Source organism: Anser cygnoides, chromosome 1 (genome assembly GCF_040182565.1).
Source record: "Anser cygnoides isolate HZ-2024a breed goose chromosome 1, Taihu_goose_T2T_genome, whole genome shotgun sequence".
NCBI lineage: Eukaryota > Metazoa > Chordata > Aves > Anseriformes > Anatidae > Anser > Anser cygnoides.
In genome coordinates, this window is record NC_089873.1 from 69,785,551 (window position 1) to 69,803,356 (window position 17,806).

General features: G+C 41.0%; 1 protein-coding gene across 3 annotated transcripts in view; it reads left to right on the forward strand.

Annotated features, from left to right (window-relative positions):
* The first annotated feature begins 132 nt into the window (after window positions 1-132).
* AEBP2 (AE binding protein 2) overlaps window positions 133-17,806 on the forward strand; it is a 55,491-nt gene continuing 37,817 nt past the window's right edge. Inside the window, exon 1 of one of the 3 annotated variants that reach the window (XM_048048594.2) lies at window positions 133-960. In XM_048048594.2, coding sequence (XP_047904551.2) covers window positions 239-960 — 722 coding nt within the window. In that variant the 5' untranslated portion in view covers window positions 133-238. The remainder of the gene's footprint in view (window positions 961-17,806) is intronic. The other 2 variants (XM_048048591.2, XM_048048592.2) reach the window with 2 other exon arrangements.

Consider the following 17,806-nt stretch of genomic DNA (forward strand, 5'->3'; position numbering starts at 1 on the left):
GCTGCGGGCCCTCCTCTTTGCGGCTCACGCCGCCGCCGCGCGATTGTGCGGGTGAGGAGGGCGCGGGGCGGGAGTGGGGGGAGGGGGGAAGAGAGAGGGAGAGGGAGTGAGGGAGAGGGAGCGAGCGCGCGCGGCCGCGCGCACGCCGGGCACGCGCGCCCGGGCCGCGCGCCCGCCCCCGCCGCCGGCCGCGCGCGCGCGCCCGGCCCCGCTCGGCTCTTAGCGACTGGCAGGCGCCATGGCGGCCGCTCGCAGCGACATGGCGGAGCCGGAGGGGCCGCTTCCCGGCCAGGCGGCGGCCGCCGAGGAGGAGGAGGCGGCTGCCGCCGTCGCTGCTGCCGCCGCCGCCAGCTCCTCGTCGTCACCTTCGTCCTTGTCGTCGTCGGTGGTGGCCGCCGCGGAGCCGGAGCCGCTGCTGGTGCTGAACGGCGAGGCGGAGAGCATGTCGGAGCCCAGCCCGGAGAGCGCCAGCCAGGCCGGGGACGGGGAGGACGAGGACGACGAGGAAGAGGAGGAGGAGGAGGAGGAGGAGGAGGAAGACGAGGAGGAGGAAGAGGAGGAGGAGGAAGGCGGCGAGGAGGAGGCGAGCAGCCTTGTGGGGAGCAGCAGCGGCAGTACGAGCAGCGGCTGCTGCAGCGACGAGACCCGCTCGCTCAGCCCCGGCGGCAGCAGCGAGGCCGACGCCAAGGAGGAGCCCAAGGGCCCCCGGGGCAGCCAGGAGTCCGGGCTGGGCCGCGGCGGCGGCGGAGGAGGCGGCGGCGGAGGCGGCGGGGGGAGCAGCTCCAGCTCCTCCAGCAGCAGCAGCAGCAGCGTGTCCAGCGGCGGCGACGAGGGCTACGGCACCGGCACCGGCGGCGGCAGCGGCAGCAGCAGCTGCAGCGCCACGTCGGGGGGCCGGCGGGGCAGCCTGGAGATGTCGTCGGACGGCGAGCCCCTGAGCCGCATGGACTCGGAGGACAGGTCAGTGCGGGGCCCGCCCGCGCCGGGCCGGGCCGGGCCGGGCCGGGAGGCCGCCGGGCGCCATGTCCTGCGGGGCCTCCCCGCCTCGCAGCGCCGGCTGTGGAGGCGGCGTCCCCGAGGGGTCCCCGGGGCGATGCTCCCCCCCCCTCCCCGAGCAGCCTCGGTGCTGTTTTTGGGAGCTGCTGTCGGGAGCCCCGCGGGTTGTGCCATGCGCCCAGACAGGCTGCCCTGGCGCGGGGAGGGGGGAGATGTTCTGGGCACGGGTCCTGCCTCCTCCGGGCTCAAATGGGAGTGGGAATCCCTCCCGCCTAGGGCAAAATCCCGCTGCACCCAAAGGGAAAGGGACCGGCCTTTCAGCACTAAGCACGCGCGGGTGATTAGCATGTGCTGGATTAAGCAGGGCTCAGTAATTTGGGGCTCAGACTCCTTTTTGGATGAATTCTGAACTCAGTAAATTTTAAAGGTTATTCCTTCACTTTCCACATGCTGAAGGTATGTGTCTTGTTCTGCCATGACTTCGGCTTGATTCTCGTGGAAAGGCACAAGCAAATTCTCACACATGGCTGAGTTCTGCATTTCAGGGCTCATTTAGCCCACGAAGTCGAGCATTTCAAGGAACACGACTTAGCTAGTGGCTTTCTTGGGTGCATGTGATACGATTTATTTGGCAAACGGGAAACAGAATGAAAAATGGGCGTGGGAGTAGAATTTTGTTGCTCCCTTCGCTAGTAAGTCCTTTCAAATACTTTAAGAAACTTCTATTTTTTTTTCAGTTTAGCATTAAGAAAGTATCAGGTTTCATTGTAGAGTGAGTGAGTTAGTACAAACAATTCTGTTACTTTTCTTGAGAAAGTTTCATTATTAATTATGAAGAATTAAATATTTTGGCTCAGAAACATACTTTAAATATGTTAGGTCACATTCTGTGTGGCTATAGAAATACCCATGGTGCAGAAGTGTGACATCACTAGATCTAACCTCAAGGGATAAAAACAAACAAACAAAACCCGCATGAGTCAGTTCCCCAAAACTGTGTAATTGCCTGAAAGCCATAAGAGAGGGAAAAAAAATGGTTCTTCTGGTTTCCACCTGACTTCTGAGGCTTCAGGGCACACAGGCGTTATGTTTTCTTTCCTTCAAACTTGTGCAAGATAGGAAGGTGATTTTTTTTTTTTGAAAGCTGAGTTTTTTACTTGAAATCCAGTAAGTATGGGAGTAGATTTCTGGAGAAACAAAAAGTATATAGTTGAATTTTAGGTTAACTTTTTTTTTTTTTTCATCAAATTCAATGCTAATCTTGACCTTTTTTGAGTCTTGTCAATTTATAGGTTAAGGAAATAATAGAAATTAGTTGCATGGATTTTCTGGCAGAACAACCGCATTACATTTTACTTGTGCGCTCCAGACCTATTGTACATTTCTTTCTCTGTCATTGTTTTCATGCTTCTCATGTTATAGTGGCACAATTAAATCTGTGTGTGCACTCTTCATCGCTCCTTTCCAGTAGCGTTGGTGCAAACTGAGCTGCCGAGTGAGACCCTTTGTGTTTAGTGGTTTAAGTGAGGGCTGAGTCTTTGGTTTTAATCTTTGCGAAGTTTCATCTTGGAACTTCCACGCTGAAAACAGAGATGCGGAGAGGGAGTTTTGTAGTGTAGTTTCACAGCCTGCTTGTTGAGTTGGGTAGGAAAAGAACGATGCTACCAAGAGTGCCATTTATTTCTGATGATAAAAAAAAAAAAAAAAGAAAAATTGTTTTGAGTACACTCCTTGCTGCAGTGTGGGGTAGACTGCATTATTATTTTTGCTATGTGTAGTCCAAGTCACTTGGCCTACTGATACAAATGATAGCTGCCCCTTAGCAGCTGCTGAGAGCATAACGCACATCTTTAAGATGATCAGACAAGCAGAGTGTTGCAAAAGGTAGGAAATGTGCAGAAAACTGGGAACAGTTTGGATGTAGAGGTGGAGATGCAGGTTTGTGATAACGTATTAAATTCCTTAAAGGCTTGACCGTTCATTGGTTTGGTCAGCGCTAAATTAAAGTATAAATTCTGTAAGTACTGGAGGATGATATTTTATCTGTGAAGTGATGTTTTATATGAATAGTATATTGTACAGCAGTCTGTGATCTCTGCTGTCTACCTGTGTCCTGAATGAAGAATCTAACTTGTTGTCTCTGAAGTCCTAAGAAACTCAGTGCCATGTTGTCTCACAGAGTGTGGTATAGCAAGATTACCCGAGGGAGGGAGGAGAGAGGGAGGTTGCGCTAACACGCTTGAATTCACAGTCCCTGGGTTAAGCAAGAGGAAGGTGGCAGAAGGGTGTACTTGGTAAAGATTTGCCTGGTGTAGGCAGGTTTGCGAACATTCAGATCATGCCCCTAGGCTTAGGATTTTTTTTTTCTTGTTTCCTCTTTAGAAAATTTGAATGAATAAGAGGGTGTGGTGAGAGCGCCTGAATTCCTTAAGTGATCAAATTCCTCTCTCTCTATGTACAGCCTTTATCATTCTCTTTAATTATCAATGGGTTGTCTGTTTAAATTTGTTTTAGTGGTATGAACTACAAAACAAACTACATCTAAAACTGAACAGGAAAGCTTGCATGTAATCAAGACGTAGCTACTGTTCAGCTACTTCTGATACTAATGTTTTGAGAGTATGTTGAGAGTCATCTGCTAATAGAGAATAAATAATTTGGTGTGTTACTCTAGGAAATCTGTAAGCATTTGGAAAAAAAGTACAAGAAACAAATGTGTTAAATATTGATGCCCTAAAACTTGGGGTGAATTTTAACTAGCTTTTCCCATGTACATAGATGGACTTTATGTTGTGTTAAAGCAGATTTAACCCCCCCACACACTCACACACTCCCCCTAAAAAAGCAAAACCCAAACTGGTATCTAGGATAACCAGGTGGCATTTTCAGCTCAGTGGTATCAGTAGGGAGAGTTCAGTGCAATAATTCTGGAACGATTACAGATCAATGAGATACCAGGCCCAGGTTTTTCCTGGGAACCATGCCATGTTCCCATTACTGTGCAAAAGTTTGCCTACTACTTTTGAGTGAGGTCAGATCAGCCGTCTCACTAATAATGGGCTGCATTCAGGTCTAGTTATCCTCCAGATTTACAGTTAGGACTAAGGCTATTATCAGCATGTGAATGCTGGTAATTTTCTTGTGCCTTTCTCTAACTTCAGACAAGTGCTGAAAGGATGGATACGTTTCTACACCGTCCTTTGGAGCAAGTAATCTTTCTACAGTGCTGAGAAACTTTTGCTATGTCTTTAAAAGCAAAAATAATGATTCAGTTGATTATTAAAAAAAAAAAGTAGCTGAGTTCATCACTGGGCTGCAAAGCTAGACCTAAGTGTATGCAGGGATTTGGGTTTAAATAGCTGATATGAATGCAGTGAAGGTGTGTCTGCAGCGCAGTTACTGCTGAACTACAATATTTACTTACAAACACTTAGATTGCTGAAATTGTTTAAATGTTATTAGGTTGAAAGCTTATTATGGAAGTGTATTTAAATCTGAAGTAATTTTGTTACCAGGTTGTTTGATTTAGAGAGCAGTGGTAGACTTTGCAATTGTAGTAAAATGTTTAGCAGAAGTTAAAATATCATATGGCTTTACTTATTTTGTTGTGTTGCTTTTTTTTTTTTTTTTTTACCCTTGTGAATTTGCCTTGTAGTTTGCTTAGAAGTTACCCCTGGTCTTTTGTGCTTACATCATCTTTAGCCTTCTTTAGAAGTTTATCCTTTGCTCCCTCCTCTTACTGACCAGGTAAGAGGCACTGAAATTATGTTTCAACCGGAGGTGTGCACATGCTGTTCTCCTGACCAAGTACCAGTGCTCGCTGAGTAGCTGGTAGGCCAAACCTAACAGGTGGCTGCTGGACCCATGCAGCAATCTCTTCCTCAGACACAGTCTTTTTCACAGAACAGCCTTTTCACCTCTATCGTTATTCGCCCCTGAAATCAGTTATTGGGAGGGACTGACGATGTGACAACGTAAGCCTCAGCTTTCTGGGAGAACCCGACTAAAAATAATATTAAAGGAAACTTAAGTATCTTAATCACGTTAGACCTGTAGAATGCTTCTAGAAATATTCTGTCCCAGTGTAATAGGTGAGCAGCTCTTCACTCAGCCTTGAAAATGCCCATTTCAAGGAAGGTTTTCTTTAATAATAAACATTTTTATGCTTAAGATTTTTATGTTCTTCATTTTATAGCTTAAGATTTTTCTTCTTTTTATAGAATGAAGTAAGGCAGAGTGAAACTAACAGATTGAACAATAAGAGATTTAGATGAAGAGATGAAGAATCCAGAATCTAGCCTTAGTTTTTTAACCTTGTTTAAAATGAAGGCATAGTCAATGTTCTAATATGCACGCTGATTTAAAAATATTAGTTCTTTAGAGTTCTTATTGCAGTTCTTATTAGATCTAGTTTTTAAACCTTCAAAAGTGAGTAATTTTCAAGGCAGGCTAGGCAGTGACACATGAATTGTAAGAGTGATGTTTATGATGGCAGAATAGTAAAACTGAAATATAATCAGGAAGGCATATGGTACTAATAGGTATGCTTCATGTGTCCATGTGACCAGATTAAAAAGTGCTTCAGGCCTCTCTGCTGCATAGTCTCACTTGTTCCTATCCAGGAAGTGAAGAATCATTCATTAACACTTATGGTAAGGTGGTTAAGTCGTTCCATTTTTGTAGTGTGTGTGTCATACTGACGCGTCATAGTGGGCCGCATAGGAGATTACATGAGATTTCAAAATTCTGCTGAAAATTATATTTGTATTGTCTGCATTTGTTGTTATTTGCTTTCAAATTGCAGAATAAAACTGCTGTTTCTGTAATTGTTATGCTCAGTTCTTTCTGGCACTGAAGAAAATAGCTTTTGATGGGAAGACAAAACAGCACAAACTTTAAACAGCTAGTATCTTTATTACTGGAGTTGTTGCTTGGTATAATTGAGTGGTTAACATGAGGTCTTTTTGTGGACTAGATGAAAGAGCTTGCTGTAATGAACTGTGTTTGTAGTAATATTTAAATACACTTCATAGAATTTTGAGAAATAATTTCCTATTCAGTGTAAGAGATAATTGGTATGACTGTTATGTTGGGTTTGTACATTCACACAGGCCTACGTGCATTTTGCTTAACTTTGTGACACCATTAAGTCTTGCAACTTTTGAATGTGAGATTTGTATTGGTGAGCAACTTTAGGGGATTTCCTAGGCAGTAGTGGAAGGAGCTGCGTTGATTTCCAACGCCCTCCCCACCCAACACACACTTTCCAGTTAAGCTGCGTATTGCATGTAGCCTGAACATCTCTTTGGGAAAAGTGTGAGGTGCATTTCTGAAGTTGCTTGCGGATCAAACTTCTTGGGTAATGCAGTAAAAATATACTATTATTGCTGCTGTTAGTGCAGCTCTGATCTGCACATCTTTCCAATAGCTTTATATGTTTTTTTAAATTAAAACAGAAATAAAACAATATCCAATTAACTATCCAATTAGAGAATAATGGTGGGGGAATAAGCAGTATGCAGAGCTGACGTGGAATGTGGCAGTATGGGAGGAAGAGACCCCAGTGCGTTGTGGTTGTTGTAGTGCAGGCTGTTACTGGGTGAAAAGTGGGGACATAGCTTAGAAGGGAGCAGACAGAGCATTTGAGGTTGGAATAGGGGTTTCCAGCAAGGGGAAAAAGTGAGATGCATGCAGAAAACTTTCTTGTATGATAGGGAGTGAATTATACCTAATAGCCTGAGGAAAAAGTGCGAGCTTAACCTGAAAGAAGTGAAAAATCAGTGCCTGCCATAGAGGAGCCAAGTAATTTCAGGGAAATTGGTGGGAATGTAAATCCATCTACCTACCTTAAGCAGCAGATTTTTTTTTTTTTTCCACCATTACCCCTGTTGCTATAAAAAAAAAAAAAACCTTGCTAAAAAAACCAAAACTGGTAGTTTTAGAAGCTTCTTCAAGTCAGAGATTTTTTGTTTTGTTATCCAGCTATGTAACTGGTTCCTTTTTATCATTTTATATGCTTAATGTCTAGAGTTGTTGATATTTAGAAAATGAACATGTTCAGATAAATGTTCCTTATGGAATGTTTATATTTCATTTTCTGTTATGCCTGCTATTTATCATTGGTTTTGTGATGCATTAAGGTGATGTTTACAATTGTCAGGTTGTGATTCTGCAAAACTAAAAAATAAATCATTGGTGAAAGAAATCTTCAGCCTCTCACTCAAGATGCGGTATGCTTTTTTCCCTTCATGGTGGTAAAATGCCAAAAAAAAAAAAAAAAAAGGCAACCTGGGATTTCATTTTCCGTGTCTGATTTGCTTCTCTGTGGTTCTCTTTACACTAAAATTTAATTTTTTAACTATCGTTTGCTAAACGTCACTTGATTAGTTGTATAGTTGTACTGGATACTTTCTTTAATAGAGTATTACTTGAGGCATATGCTAAGATATTCGATAGCTATATAAAAGCAAAAGATTTAATTTGATACCATCTTGAAAGTCATGTAGTCATCATGATGCACTTTATAAGGCTGCTATAATCCAAACAAGCTTGTGAAGTATCAGTAAAGTGAACCTAAGTGATCTGAGTTTAGAGGCTTGTAAAAGACAAGATTATTATCACATATTAGGGGTAGTATCATTTATTAAGTATACTTCAATAAGAATGCAATATAAAGATTCTTCACTTACTGTTAAGATTAATGTTGTTCCATGCAGCATTTTGTACAAATTACCAGTTCCCCTGCAAAATTGCAGTGAGGTCCTTACTTTGATCATTATAGTTCGTGTTGTAAGTAAGGCTTCATATATAAAAGTTCTTAAGGAAATACTTTCATTACATAGTAAACAGAATTGTAAACTTTTTTTTTTGAAATAAAAATATTTCTTTGCATTTCTTTGGTAGATTTCCTGGGGCTGATTTGCATGCCAAACTGTAGATTAGACAAATTATACAAGTTGTTAATTTAGTGTCGAGTGGAACAGAATCAAACCATAATTATGACCTTTCTGTTATGAACTGAATGAGTTAGAGAAGTAAAACTCCACTGGTTTCTCTGCTTTTGATGCCTGATTAATACTTGAGAAGTAGCAACTTTTCACTGAAGTATGAAGTTGTTATTTCGTAGAAGGCTGTCCTGTCTGTCTGTATTTTTCTTAAGTCAAACAACTGTAACTGAAATTGGAGGGGGAGGTGCGTCTCCTGAGACTTTCATCTTTTTCTGGTTGTCTTCTGCTTATTTTTTGAGTTAGATGTTCAGGAGTGGGGATAGGTATCCTGTGAATGGGAAAGTAATGGTGACACATGGTGGGATTTCCTTAACACTATACCTGAAGGTTTTTATTTCCAATGCTTTTATTTCCACTTTGTATTAATCGTGGTTCTTAGAATGGAAAGCATGCTAAAAGAAGTGACAGGTTTTTTTTTTAACTACTGATTGTATTTCAGTGAAGATTTAAAATGATGAAGCACATGTTGCTGTTCCCTGAGTTTCGAAGGTGATAATCAGGTTGAAGATCAATTGTTTCCCAGAAATGAAAGTCAGTGTTATTTGTACCTTTAAGGCAGAACCAGGTACAGTTTCTTGATTTGTGTAATGCTTTTGCATATGTAGTCTGTTTGCTGTTGTATCACAAGGCATGCACATTTAACCTGCTGTAGTTTGTCAGTGCTCTTCTGAGACTTTGCGTTCCAAGTTTCCTTATAATATTATCTGTTCCTCTGTATGCTACAGCTCAGGTGATAAACTGGTTTTGTTAAATTAATACATAACCCAAATATTCTGGGGCTGACAATATAAATAATCAAAGTAGGTGATTCAAGAGAGTGGAAACAGCTCTAGAGGGGTGGTGATTCATAACATGCTTTCTCAGTCATGTTTTTTTTCCTGTACATGTTTGTTATTTTAAGTTTCTTTGATTTCTCTATCTTGAAGAACTTTTCTATCTTCTCCCAGTTTTATACCATCAAACTGAAATGTTTGTAGTGTTATTCCCTTTTCTAGGTATTTACACCTAATCTAGAAATCGCTTTACTCTAAAATTAGCTGTTCCTTCAAAAAACTTCAAAACAAATTTTAATATTACCAGTAGTCACACTAAATAAAACTATCTCCCTGACTTCTTGTTTTCCACTATGTAGATTTCTTAGTAATCTACAGATACTCAAGTTTTCCAGACTTGTTTTTAAGATTGATTTATAGCATTATAGAATCATGGAATATCCTGAGTTGGAAGAGACCCACAAGGATCGTGGAGTCTGAGTTCTGGCTCCACACAGGACCGCCCAAAAACCAGACCTTATGTCTGACAGTGTTGTTCAAATGCTTCTTGAACTCTGGCAGGCTCGGTGCCATGACCACTGCCCTGGGGAGCCTGTCCCAGTGCCCGACCACCCTCTGGGTGCAGAACCTTTCCCTAACACCCAGCCTGACCCTCCCCTGTCCCAGCTCCGTGCCATTCCCTCGGGTCCTGTCGCTGCCCCCAGAGAGCAGAGCTCAGCGCCTGCCCCTCCGCTCCCCTCGTGAGGGAGCTGCAGGCCGCCATGAGGCCTCCCCTCAGCCTGCTCTGCTTGGGGCTGAACAAACCAAGGGATTGCAGCTGCTCCTCCTATGTCTTCCCCTGCAGACCCTTCACCATATTTGTAGCCCTCCTTTGGACACTTACAGTTTTAGATCTTTCTTATACCGTGGCACCCAAAACTGCACGCAGGACTCAAGGCTGCAGAACGCTTAAGCCTTGTTCGTTTGGAAAAACTTGTGTTAGAATAACTTCATCTGTGTGAACATAGGTTTGAGTTAAAAACAAACAAACAAAAAGCCTAAATGACTCAGAAGCACAAGTTCTTAAGTGCTTAAAACATGGTAGTGGACTTTTACTTCATGTAATTCTGCCTTGTTTTCAGCCAGATACTCTCTTATTGCCATATGAACAATCTTATTCTTTTGCAACCATTTAGTATTCTGCAATCCGTTTTTGTTTTGATGATGGTTTATCTCCATGTGCTATTTTTTTCTTCTGGTAGCTTTTTTTGAATTCAGAAACTGATCATTATCAGTCATGAAATGGTTTTGGATGTGTTCTAAGGAAAATCGATAGGAAAGCTTCTCAGAAATGTAGGTAGATTAAGCTATTTCAATTTTGAAGATTCTCTTTGGATTACTTGCTGAATAAATGGAGAAAAAACAACAACAACAAAAAAAAAACAGCCTCCAGGAGCTCCAAACCATCATAACATTTTAATGTTGCAGTTAAACTACATCCATTAAAATAAGGGGAGCTGTTTTTGCTTGTGGAACACAAACGTTTGATTTGGGGAGTTAAATCGATAATCCTGCAAATTTAGTAGTAGAAATGTGTGTTACTAATGTAGATATATCATAAATTACTGAACTTGCCGAGGGTGGAAAAGGGAACAAAAAAAGATCAGGCAAGTTCTTCGCTCTGTTGCTGGCTCATAGTGGTTGCTCATGTTTTGTGAGCTCTCCTTTTTTCTTTAGATCTGCTTTAATCTCACTTTTAAATTGACATGTTCATTTGGAGACCATAAAGCAAAGTGAACTGCATTTTATTAAATACTGGTAATCATGATGTTGATGTTCTGATAGTAACACTGTGAAGAGGTTGGTAGTAAAGTTTACTTGATATTCATTCAAAGTCAGCAAAAGTTAAATCTTAATGCAAAGCCGTATTTATTCTTTCTCTGCTTTAATGTCAGAGCTAATTTAGCCATTTCTGGTATTTACAGCTGAAATTGTTAGCTCCTTTGAACAATGTTTGTCCTACTTCAGTTTTTGACAGCTTTGCTCTGCAGTTCCTGTTGTTGAGCAGAGCATGAAGAAGCAAAAGTTAATCATGTGGTGATGCTTGGAGAATATATATAGCTGCTCCTATGTTTGGAAGTGATAGAGATTTATATAAAAAATAAAATCTTAGGGCAGATGCAGGACAGATGTATCCTATGAAGGATGGGAGCTCAGGGTTCATCATGTAATCACTTTCATACTTAGAGGATTTATCTTCACCTGTCCATTGATTACATAGGAATTCTATAGGAAATAATAAGTGTAAATCACTTTGAACTTGGTGGCTTCAAAAAGCTGAAAAATTGCTAGGTGGCCTGCAGTTTTTGTGGAACTGTTGGTCTGAGCTGTGTCCCAGACTTCTACACCCTGCCTTGAAAAGGAATAGAGAAATGAGGTAACTTGTGACATGTTTCTTTTCACTCTTGACTTGTCCTGGTGAAATGAAGATTATGTAGTACTCAGGTGTGTCACTAGGCAAGTCATTTTTTTTTCCTTTCAATTTTTGTTCTGTTTTGAATTGGCATTTGTAATTGAATGATTGGGATTGGTGCTGTTTGTTTTGTGTGGGGATTAGTACCTAACTGTGATTTGGTCTTCCATGTTGTAAAAGCTTTTCTGTAGGAGTTCTAGGTTTTAACCCTTGAAGTTGTTGTAAGAAATGCCTGTCATTCATGACTTTTCCATTATTCTAAGTTTCTTGAGTGTTCAGTTCAGTCTCCTTAAGTTTATCTCATATGAATTGGAACAAAACAGCTGAAGCTTCGTGCAAATAACAAGATATTTCACAAGCTAGGGAAAGCTAAAGAAACTAGCATGGTATTTTTTTATCTTTAAAATAGCCACCTACTTCCAGTGAGGTTGACAGTATTTGGATTCTTGAATGTTAATTATGCTTTTATCTAGTCAGAGGCAGTCTTCTGTGGATTTGATGCTTTATGACTTCATCACTGTGTAGTTTAGAAGAAACTGTTTTAAAAGATTCATCAGTCACATTTAGTGCATCTTGATGGCTATTCTGCAGTTGTTTTAGCAATGCTGCAGTGTATGTTCCCTGAAGTCTATGTTGGTTTTAAATTTGTTCCATTACAAGATGAGTTTATTTATTATAGGATCTGTCAAGTCATTTCCCTTGGTGTTAGCTGAAATTATCTGGGTCCTCTGCTGACATACGAAACATCTGGGGACTGGAAGCTGAGCATTCTCAGTGGAGGTACTGTAGCTCTGCAATGAGCTCCTGTTGATCAGGCTGAACTACTGTTTGTTGACCCTCAAGGGCATGGTATAAGGCCCATCTGTTAGGTCTGAATTTTGCCAGAGGGAAGGTTACTTCAGTTAAGGTTTAGAGGGAGTATGTCTAGCAGACATTAAAAATATAATAGTAAATTAGTTGAGATTTTGTGCATGTGTTTGGTGCCTGGCTCTACTATTTCTTGAAGTTCCCAGTGTCTAATGGGGGTTCATGGAAAGTAAAAATGCAATTATGCTGTTCTTGCTTCTTTTTTTTATCGATACTCTTTCTGGACTCCTACTGTCGTTCTGGAAGATTAAAAAAACAGGGAAAGAAAAAAATTGGGACACTTCATTCATTAAATTCAATGGAAGGGATTACTTGCAGTAGTGAGGAAATCAATCTCCTCGGGGAGCTAAGTATATGTCAGGAATGATGTGCAATACACCATTTTCTTGAATGCATTAGATCACAGGCTTGTTATATTTTCATTCACGTTTAACTGTACACAGCAGTTAGTACCCAAATGTGAATGTGGTAAGCTAAGTGGTTGGAAACTTGAGCGTCTTAAGTTGGGAAGAATTTGGAGTGTTTTTTTTTTTTCTTTCCTCAAAGGGAATACTTGTACTTACGCGACTCCAACAATGGCTTAATTTCACTCAAATCCTTAAAGGAGAATAACAAGCCAGGACTGAAAATGCTTAAAGAACTTTCTGTGTGTATTCTCTCTCTATAAGGTAGAAATGGCTGCTAACTTGTAGCAAGTTTTTAAGCTACTCTTGCTAAGGCTTTAGTTTCAGGATTGTTTCTAAATACAGTTTGGACTGGATTTAAGCAGCAAGATGCATTTGGTTCACATACACCATAGGCTATGCAGGTAACTAATGTTTTAACATGAAAGTGATGGTTAAGAAAAAAATCTTAATACATCCTCATTATCAAGGTGATTATTTTTAGCTAGAGGTAAAATGTAAAAATAAGACCTCAAACTGCCTTTGAGGTAATGATTCCTCTACTTAAGCTTACATGAATTGTGTTGCTTAATGAATGCACTTTAAATGTCAGTTTCATTTCAAAGCTGTTGATCTTAATATAGGAAAAATCGGAAAAGAGGAAAAGGTCCAGCTCTTCTGAGAAGACTGTATTTTCAGTTCTACCTTGCTGTACCTGGAAGGAAGGCATTGTTTGCCAGTGTTTACAGGCTTGGTAAAAATTAGGTAGTGGTTTAGTAGGTGTTTTGGAATGGCATTCGGTCCTAAAAATCTCACTTTTTTTTTTTCAGGTTGATTCTGATGCTTGGATTAGGATGAAAGTGGGGAATAACAAACTGGAAGACTATGTTGTTGTGCTTGCTGTAACAGTTTTAAATTTTAGTAATTAGTCAGTCGTTTGAATGGTGCTTCTTAAAAACAGCTATTGTGTATGCAGGCTCTCTCCAGCAGTGACTGTTTTTGATGCTCTATTGTTTGGGATGACCTCTGAGTTGAACTCTCTGAAACTCAAATGTCTAATGTTCTTCATCAGGCTATGGTCTATAGATCCATTACAATAGAGCTGGAGCCTGCTTACAGCTTGGGAGCAAACCCAGACCTGTCTGTCACTAGCAATAGGGGAATGCCACAAGCGCTTAAGTTCGACTAGTGTCATTCTGCTTTGATAGTGGCAGTCAGGATTTAAACAGATCTCCTGGCTGGGGAAAAAGGACTGGGGGGGTGGGGTGGCAAGGGAAAGCTTGCTTTAAATTATTTAGCTAAAATATGTTTCGATATATATAGTTTTTTAATCTGTAGTTTTCCAGAATGTCTCTGCTTTCATTAGTTTTCTATGTTCTCTTTTTGATGCATATTATTAGTTCCTCATTTGGAGGTGCAGATTTCAGATGGGAAAGCAGAGCAGGAGATGTACTTTCTATTATTACCTTCCCTTTTGTTACAGGACTTTTCCTTTCCTCGGGTTGTGCTAAGCAGATAGTGTCAGATTAGATTGGAAATCTCCTATTCAGAGATTGAAAGATACACGGACACCGCCGTAGTAGTCCAGCCCTGTTTGGGCCGGGTTGCCATGCTTCAGGCTGAGAAAAGACTCAAGAGGGCTAGATAAAATGTTGGAATGTGTGCATACATCTTACCCACTTGAGCGTCCTGCTCTCGTGTCCTTTCTGAAATCCAGAGGAGTGACACAGTGGGTAGGTAAATCAGCAGATCTAGCAAAAAGCATTGCAGCGAGTTCTTGACAGACTTCAGGAGCAGCCACTGTTCCGATTATGAAACCTACCATCATTTTTCTCCTTCATCTTGAAATGGCAATTGAAGAGCAAGTGACCTTCCAAGTCAAGTGTCTTCTCTGACGACATATAGGCTGTGAACTTTTCTGTGAAAAGCTTCTTGATACTTTCTCAGCATATAGCCTACTAGAGAAAATGTACACATGCTTGAGCTGTACACAACATGTCAGATGTTGCTGGTCTTTAGGTCTTTCGTGGATTCTCTTCATGGGCTTTACCTCTTTCCCAGGTGTCCCAGAACTCACTGAGAAAGACCACCCTACTCCCCCCCCCCCCCCCCCCCCCCCCCCCCCCCCCAAAAAAAAAAAAATCTAGGTTCTTAGAGTACAGCAGTACTAGATGGCTGATGACCTGCAATAGGTTGCTTCTGGAGGGGAAAAAAAAAACATACTTTTAAAAATTTGGTTATTTCTTGAAAAGGAATATATTAGAGTAGCAAGTTTCTTGCATTTTATGGGAATGTGTCAGAAGAACAATCAGAGAATGGCGATCTCCTGTTGTGTGACCCCTGGTCATTTTGTTTTATAAGCAATTTACCTATTTCTATAGTAGGTTCTGTTACAGCAATATTCATCTGCACTTCTAATGTCTTGGTTAAGCAAACTAGAAGAAAGGAAGGAGTTCTGTTAAATACTGACATATTATCACTCATCTGGATTTCAGTTACCTATTTTTAATTTTTCGTATCTCTTGATTAGACTATAGAAGCATGGTCCAGTGTAACACTTCATCCTTTGCTTCCAAGAAATTCTGTACATTACCTCTTATTTTAAATGCTGTGGGCAATCTTTTTATTCCAGTTGCTCTAATATTAAATTTTAATCACAGAGTCATCGAATAATCTAGATTGGAAAAGACCTTCAACATCAGTCCAACCGACAGCCTGACCTACGGAGTCCTGCTGCTAAACCATGTCCCTTTGCTGCACATCCACACGTCTCTTAAAAACCTCCAGGGATGCAACGCAAATATTAGCCTTTAGCAAGCACTTAGGCTGTTAGAACTAAACTAAGCAAACACTTAAACCGTTACAACCAGATTGGCTCTCTAAGTGTTACTGGTTTCTCCTGTCATTAATAAACCTACCCATTGTGTTGTTGGCTGGATTGTTATTACTAGTTCCAACTTTTACATATTTTTCTCCAAAAATAAGAATAATTTTCTACAAGTAGGATAGCATATTGAAGGAAAAAAAAAAAGCCTGAGTATCTGCATTTCCTGAGCTGTAAAAACGTAGACTTGTGGTTTTGAGGAGGTCAGTGTATGTTGCATTGCACTTATAATATGAAATAAACTCTCTCATGCTACAAGTTGATCAATGATTTTTTTCATAGCAGCTTAGAAATTAATTGTGCTGCATGCCTGTGAACTAATGAAACCACACATGCAGACGTGCATGCACCCATCCTTCACAGAACTTGTACTGGGCTGTGCTTTCTGATTGCTTTCCCACTCAAGACCAAGCTTTAAAAGCAGGGAACCCTTAGAACTAAGCTGAATAACCAGTCTTAGACTGTCCTTGTGGTCACCAGCACTGCGTTGCTGCTTAGTCTTTTTGCAATATGCCTGTTTGTGGGGTTTTGGGGAATAGTAGTAATGCTGTCAGTGAAACATGAACTGACAGTAAATAGCTTGGAAGTTTGAGCTCTTGCATAAAATGTTGATCGAATCCCATACGTTGGTACCTTTCAGCCATGAGACAGTGAGGGCTCTTTATTCACTTGAAACGATCAGAGAGGGCTATCGTAGGAGCAGTGTGTCTGTAGTGCCTCACCAGCCTTCATTAAGCGACTTCCTGTTGGAACCATTGATCAGTGTAACGCTACTTTGTTCAACAGAAGCGGTCGGGCTGTGTCATCTTGTCTGGGTTCAAAGCTGCTGCTGAAAGCTGATTTTGTGGAAACTATTTGGGTAACTAGAACTCAGGTGTGTGGGAGCTGCATTAAGTTATTTATATAACTGTCTTTTTCATCCCATTGGTAGATTTTGCTTCCATAACTTGATTTTACTTTCAGGAGTAATTTTTGGCATAGGTATCAGCTGAGGAAGGAACGTCAGTTCCTTGGTGCATCTGTTGTAGTGGGCCTGGCATGGGGGAAAAACAGGGATTGAATGCAACGTATTTTACACTTAAAGCATGGCAATTTCTTAGAAAGATACTAATGCCTGTATCCAGTGGTTTGCAGTTAGTGGCTGTTAGGACTGTAGCTTCAACTCGGTGCTAGTTGCATTTTTTTTTTTGGACGTTTCTGGTGATTATAAAACAGGCTTTTGGGGAAATACAAATATGGAACAGATTCAAAACCACATCTGTAGGCTTCTGTTGGCCACCTTTGCTTTATCACTAGTCACAGATTGTGAATTTACATTATGAAAGGAACCAAGACTACTTTTTGTAGTGCAGAAGAAAGAAGGTGGGGCGGCAGGTGGGGCATGGAAAGCTGGGTGTATTCAGGATATGGAAAATGGAAGAGAATAATCGTGGGCACATGGAAAAATGCTCTGTAGCAGGAAAGTGCCAGTATGGCTTTCACTGAGAGAAGGCATGCCTTGTAAATTGTTAGACCTTTTTTTGAAAATCAAAAATAAAGCATGGTATTTGTATAATACTTAGCAAGTTAATTTTTGATAGGCTTCTGTTAAGACCCAAACCCGTTGACAGGGTCTCTAAAACTTTCTCATTTGGATTAACTTGGAAAACAAAAGCCTAAGAATAACTTTCCAGTTTTAATGATATAAGGAGAATAATGGGTTGGAAGACAATTTCAAAAGGTTGTCTGGGTTGTGGTAATCAGCATTTTCCAAAGTGTTACGTTACTGGTAACTCTCTCTTCCAGATCAGAGTTTGCTCATGAAACCAAATTATTCGGGGTAGTTAAAACTAAATCTTAATGGGAAAGCATTGCAAAGGGAATCTGTTATTTTTCTTTACTGGAAATTCTGATGAGACATTGGGAAATTTTTCCCTCTTCCCACAATGAGGTTAATCAGACAGTGGAAAAACTGTTCAGAAAGGCAGCAGAAGCTCCAACCTTTGAAAACATCCATTAAAAACTTAACTGTATGAGACTATGAGCAACCTGATCTCACTTGGTCCTGTTTGAGCAGCAAATTGGACCAACCGACCTCCTGAGGTCCTATCAGAGAAGAGCTGTTCTTTAGTTCTATGACTTTGTGGAAGACAGAAACATGAAGGGTTCTAAAAGGCAACGAGCAAGTTTACAAGGTTTGAAAAAAAAGTTATGTCAGTAGTTATTTAATTTTTATCCAGGAACAATATCTATCTCTGTGCTTTTTGCCTTAATATGAAAAGAGTACTCCACGCTTTTTTTTTTTCTGCCGAGATACAGAGCAGAACAGCTGACAAAAATGACCCTGCAAAGTTTCAAAAGGCAAAAAAAAACCACAGTAGTTTAGATTACGCATGTGATAGACATGCTGCTGGGCCTTGGAGTTAAGTGCAGGAGTCTCTTAAACATTCTGTAAAACTTCACTT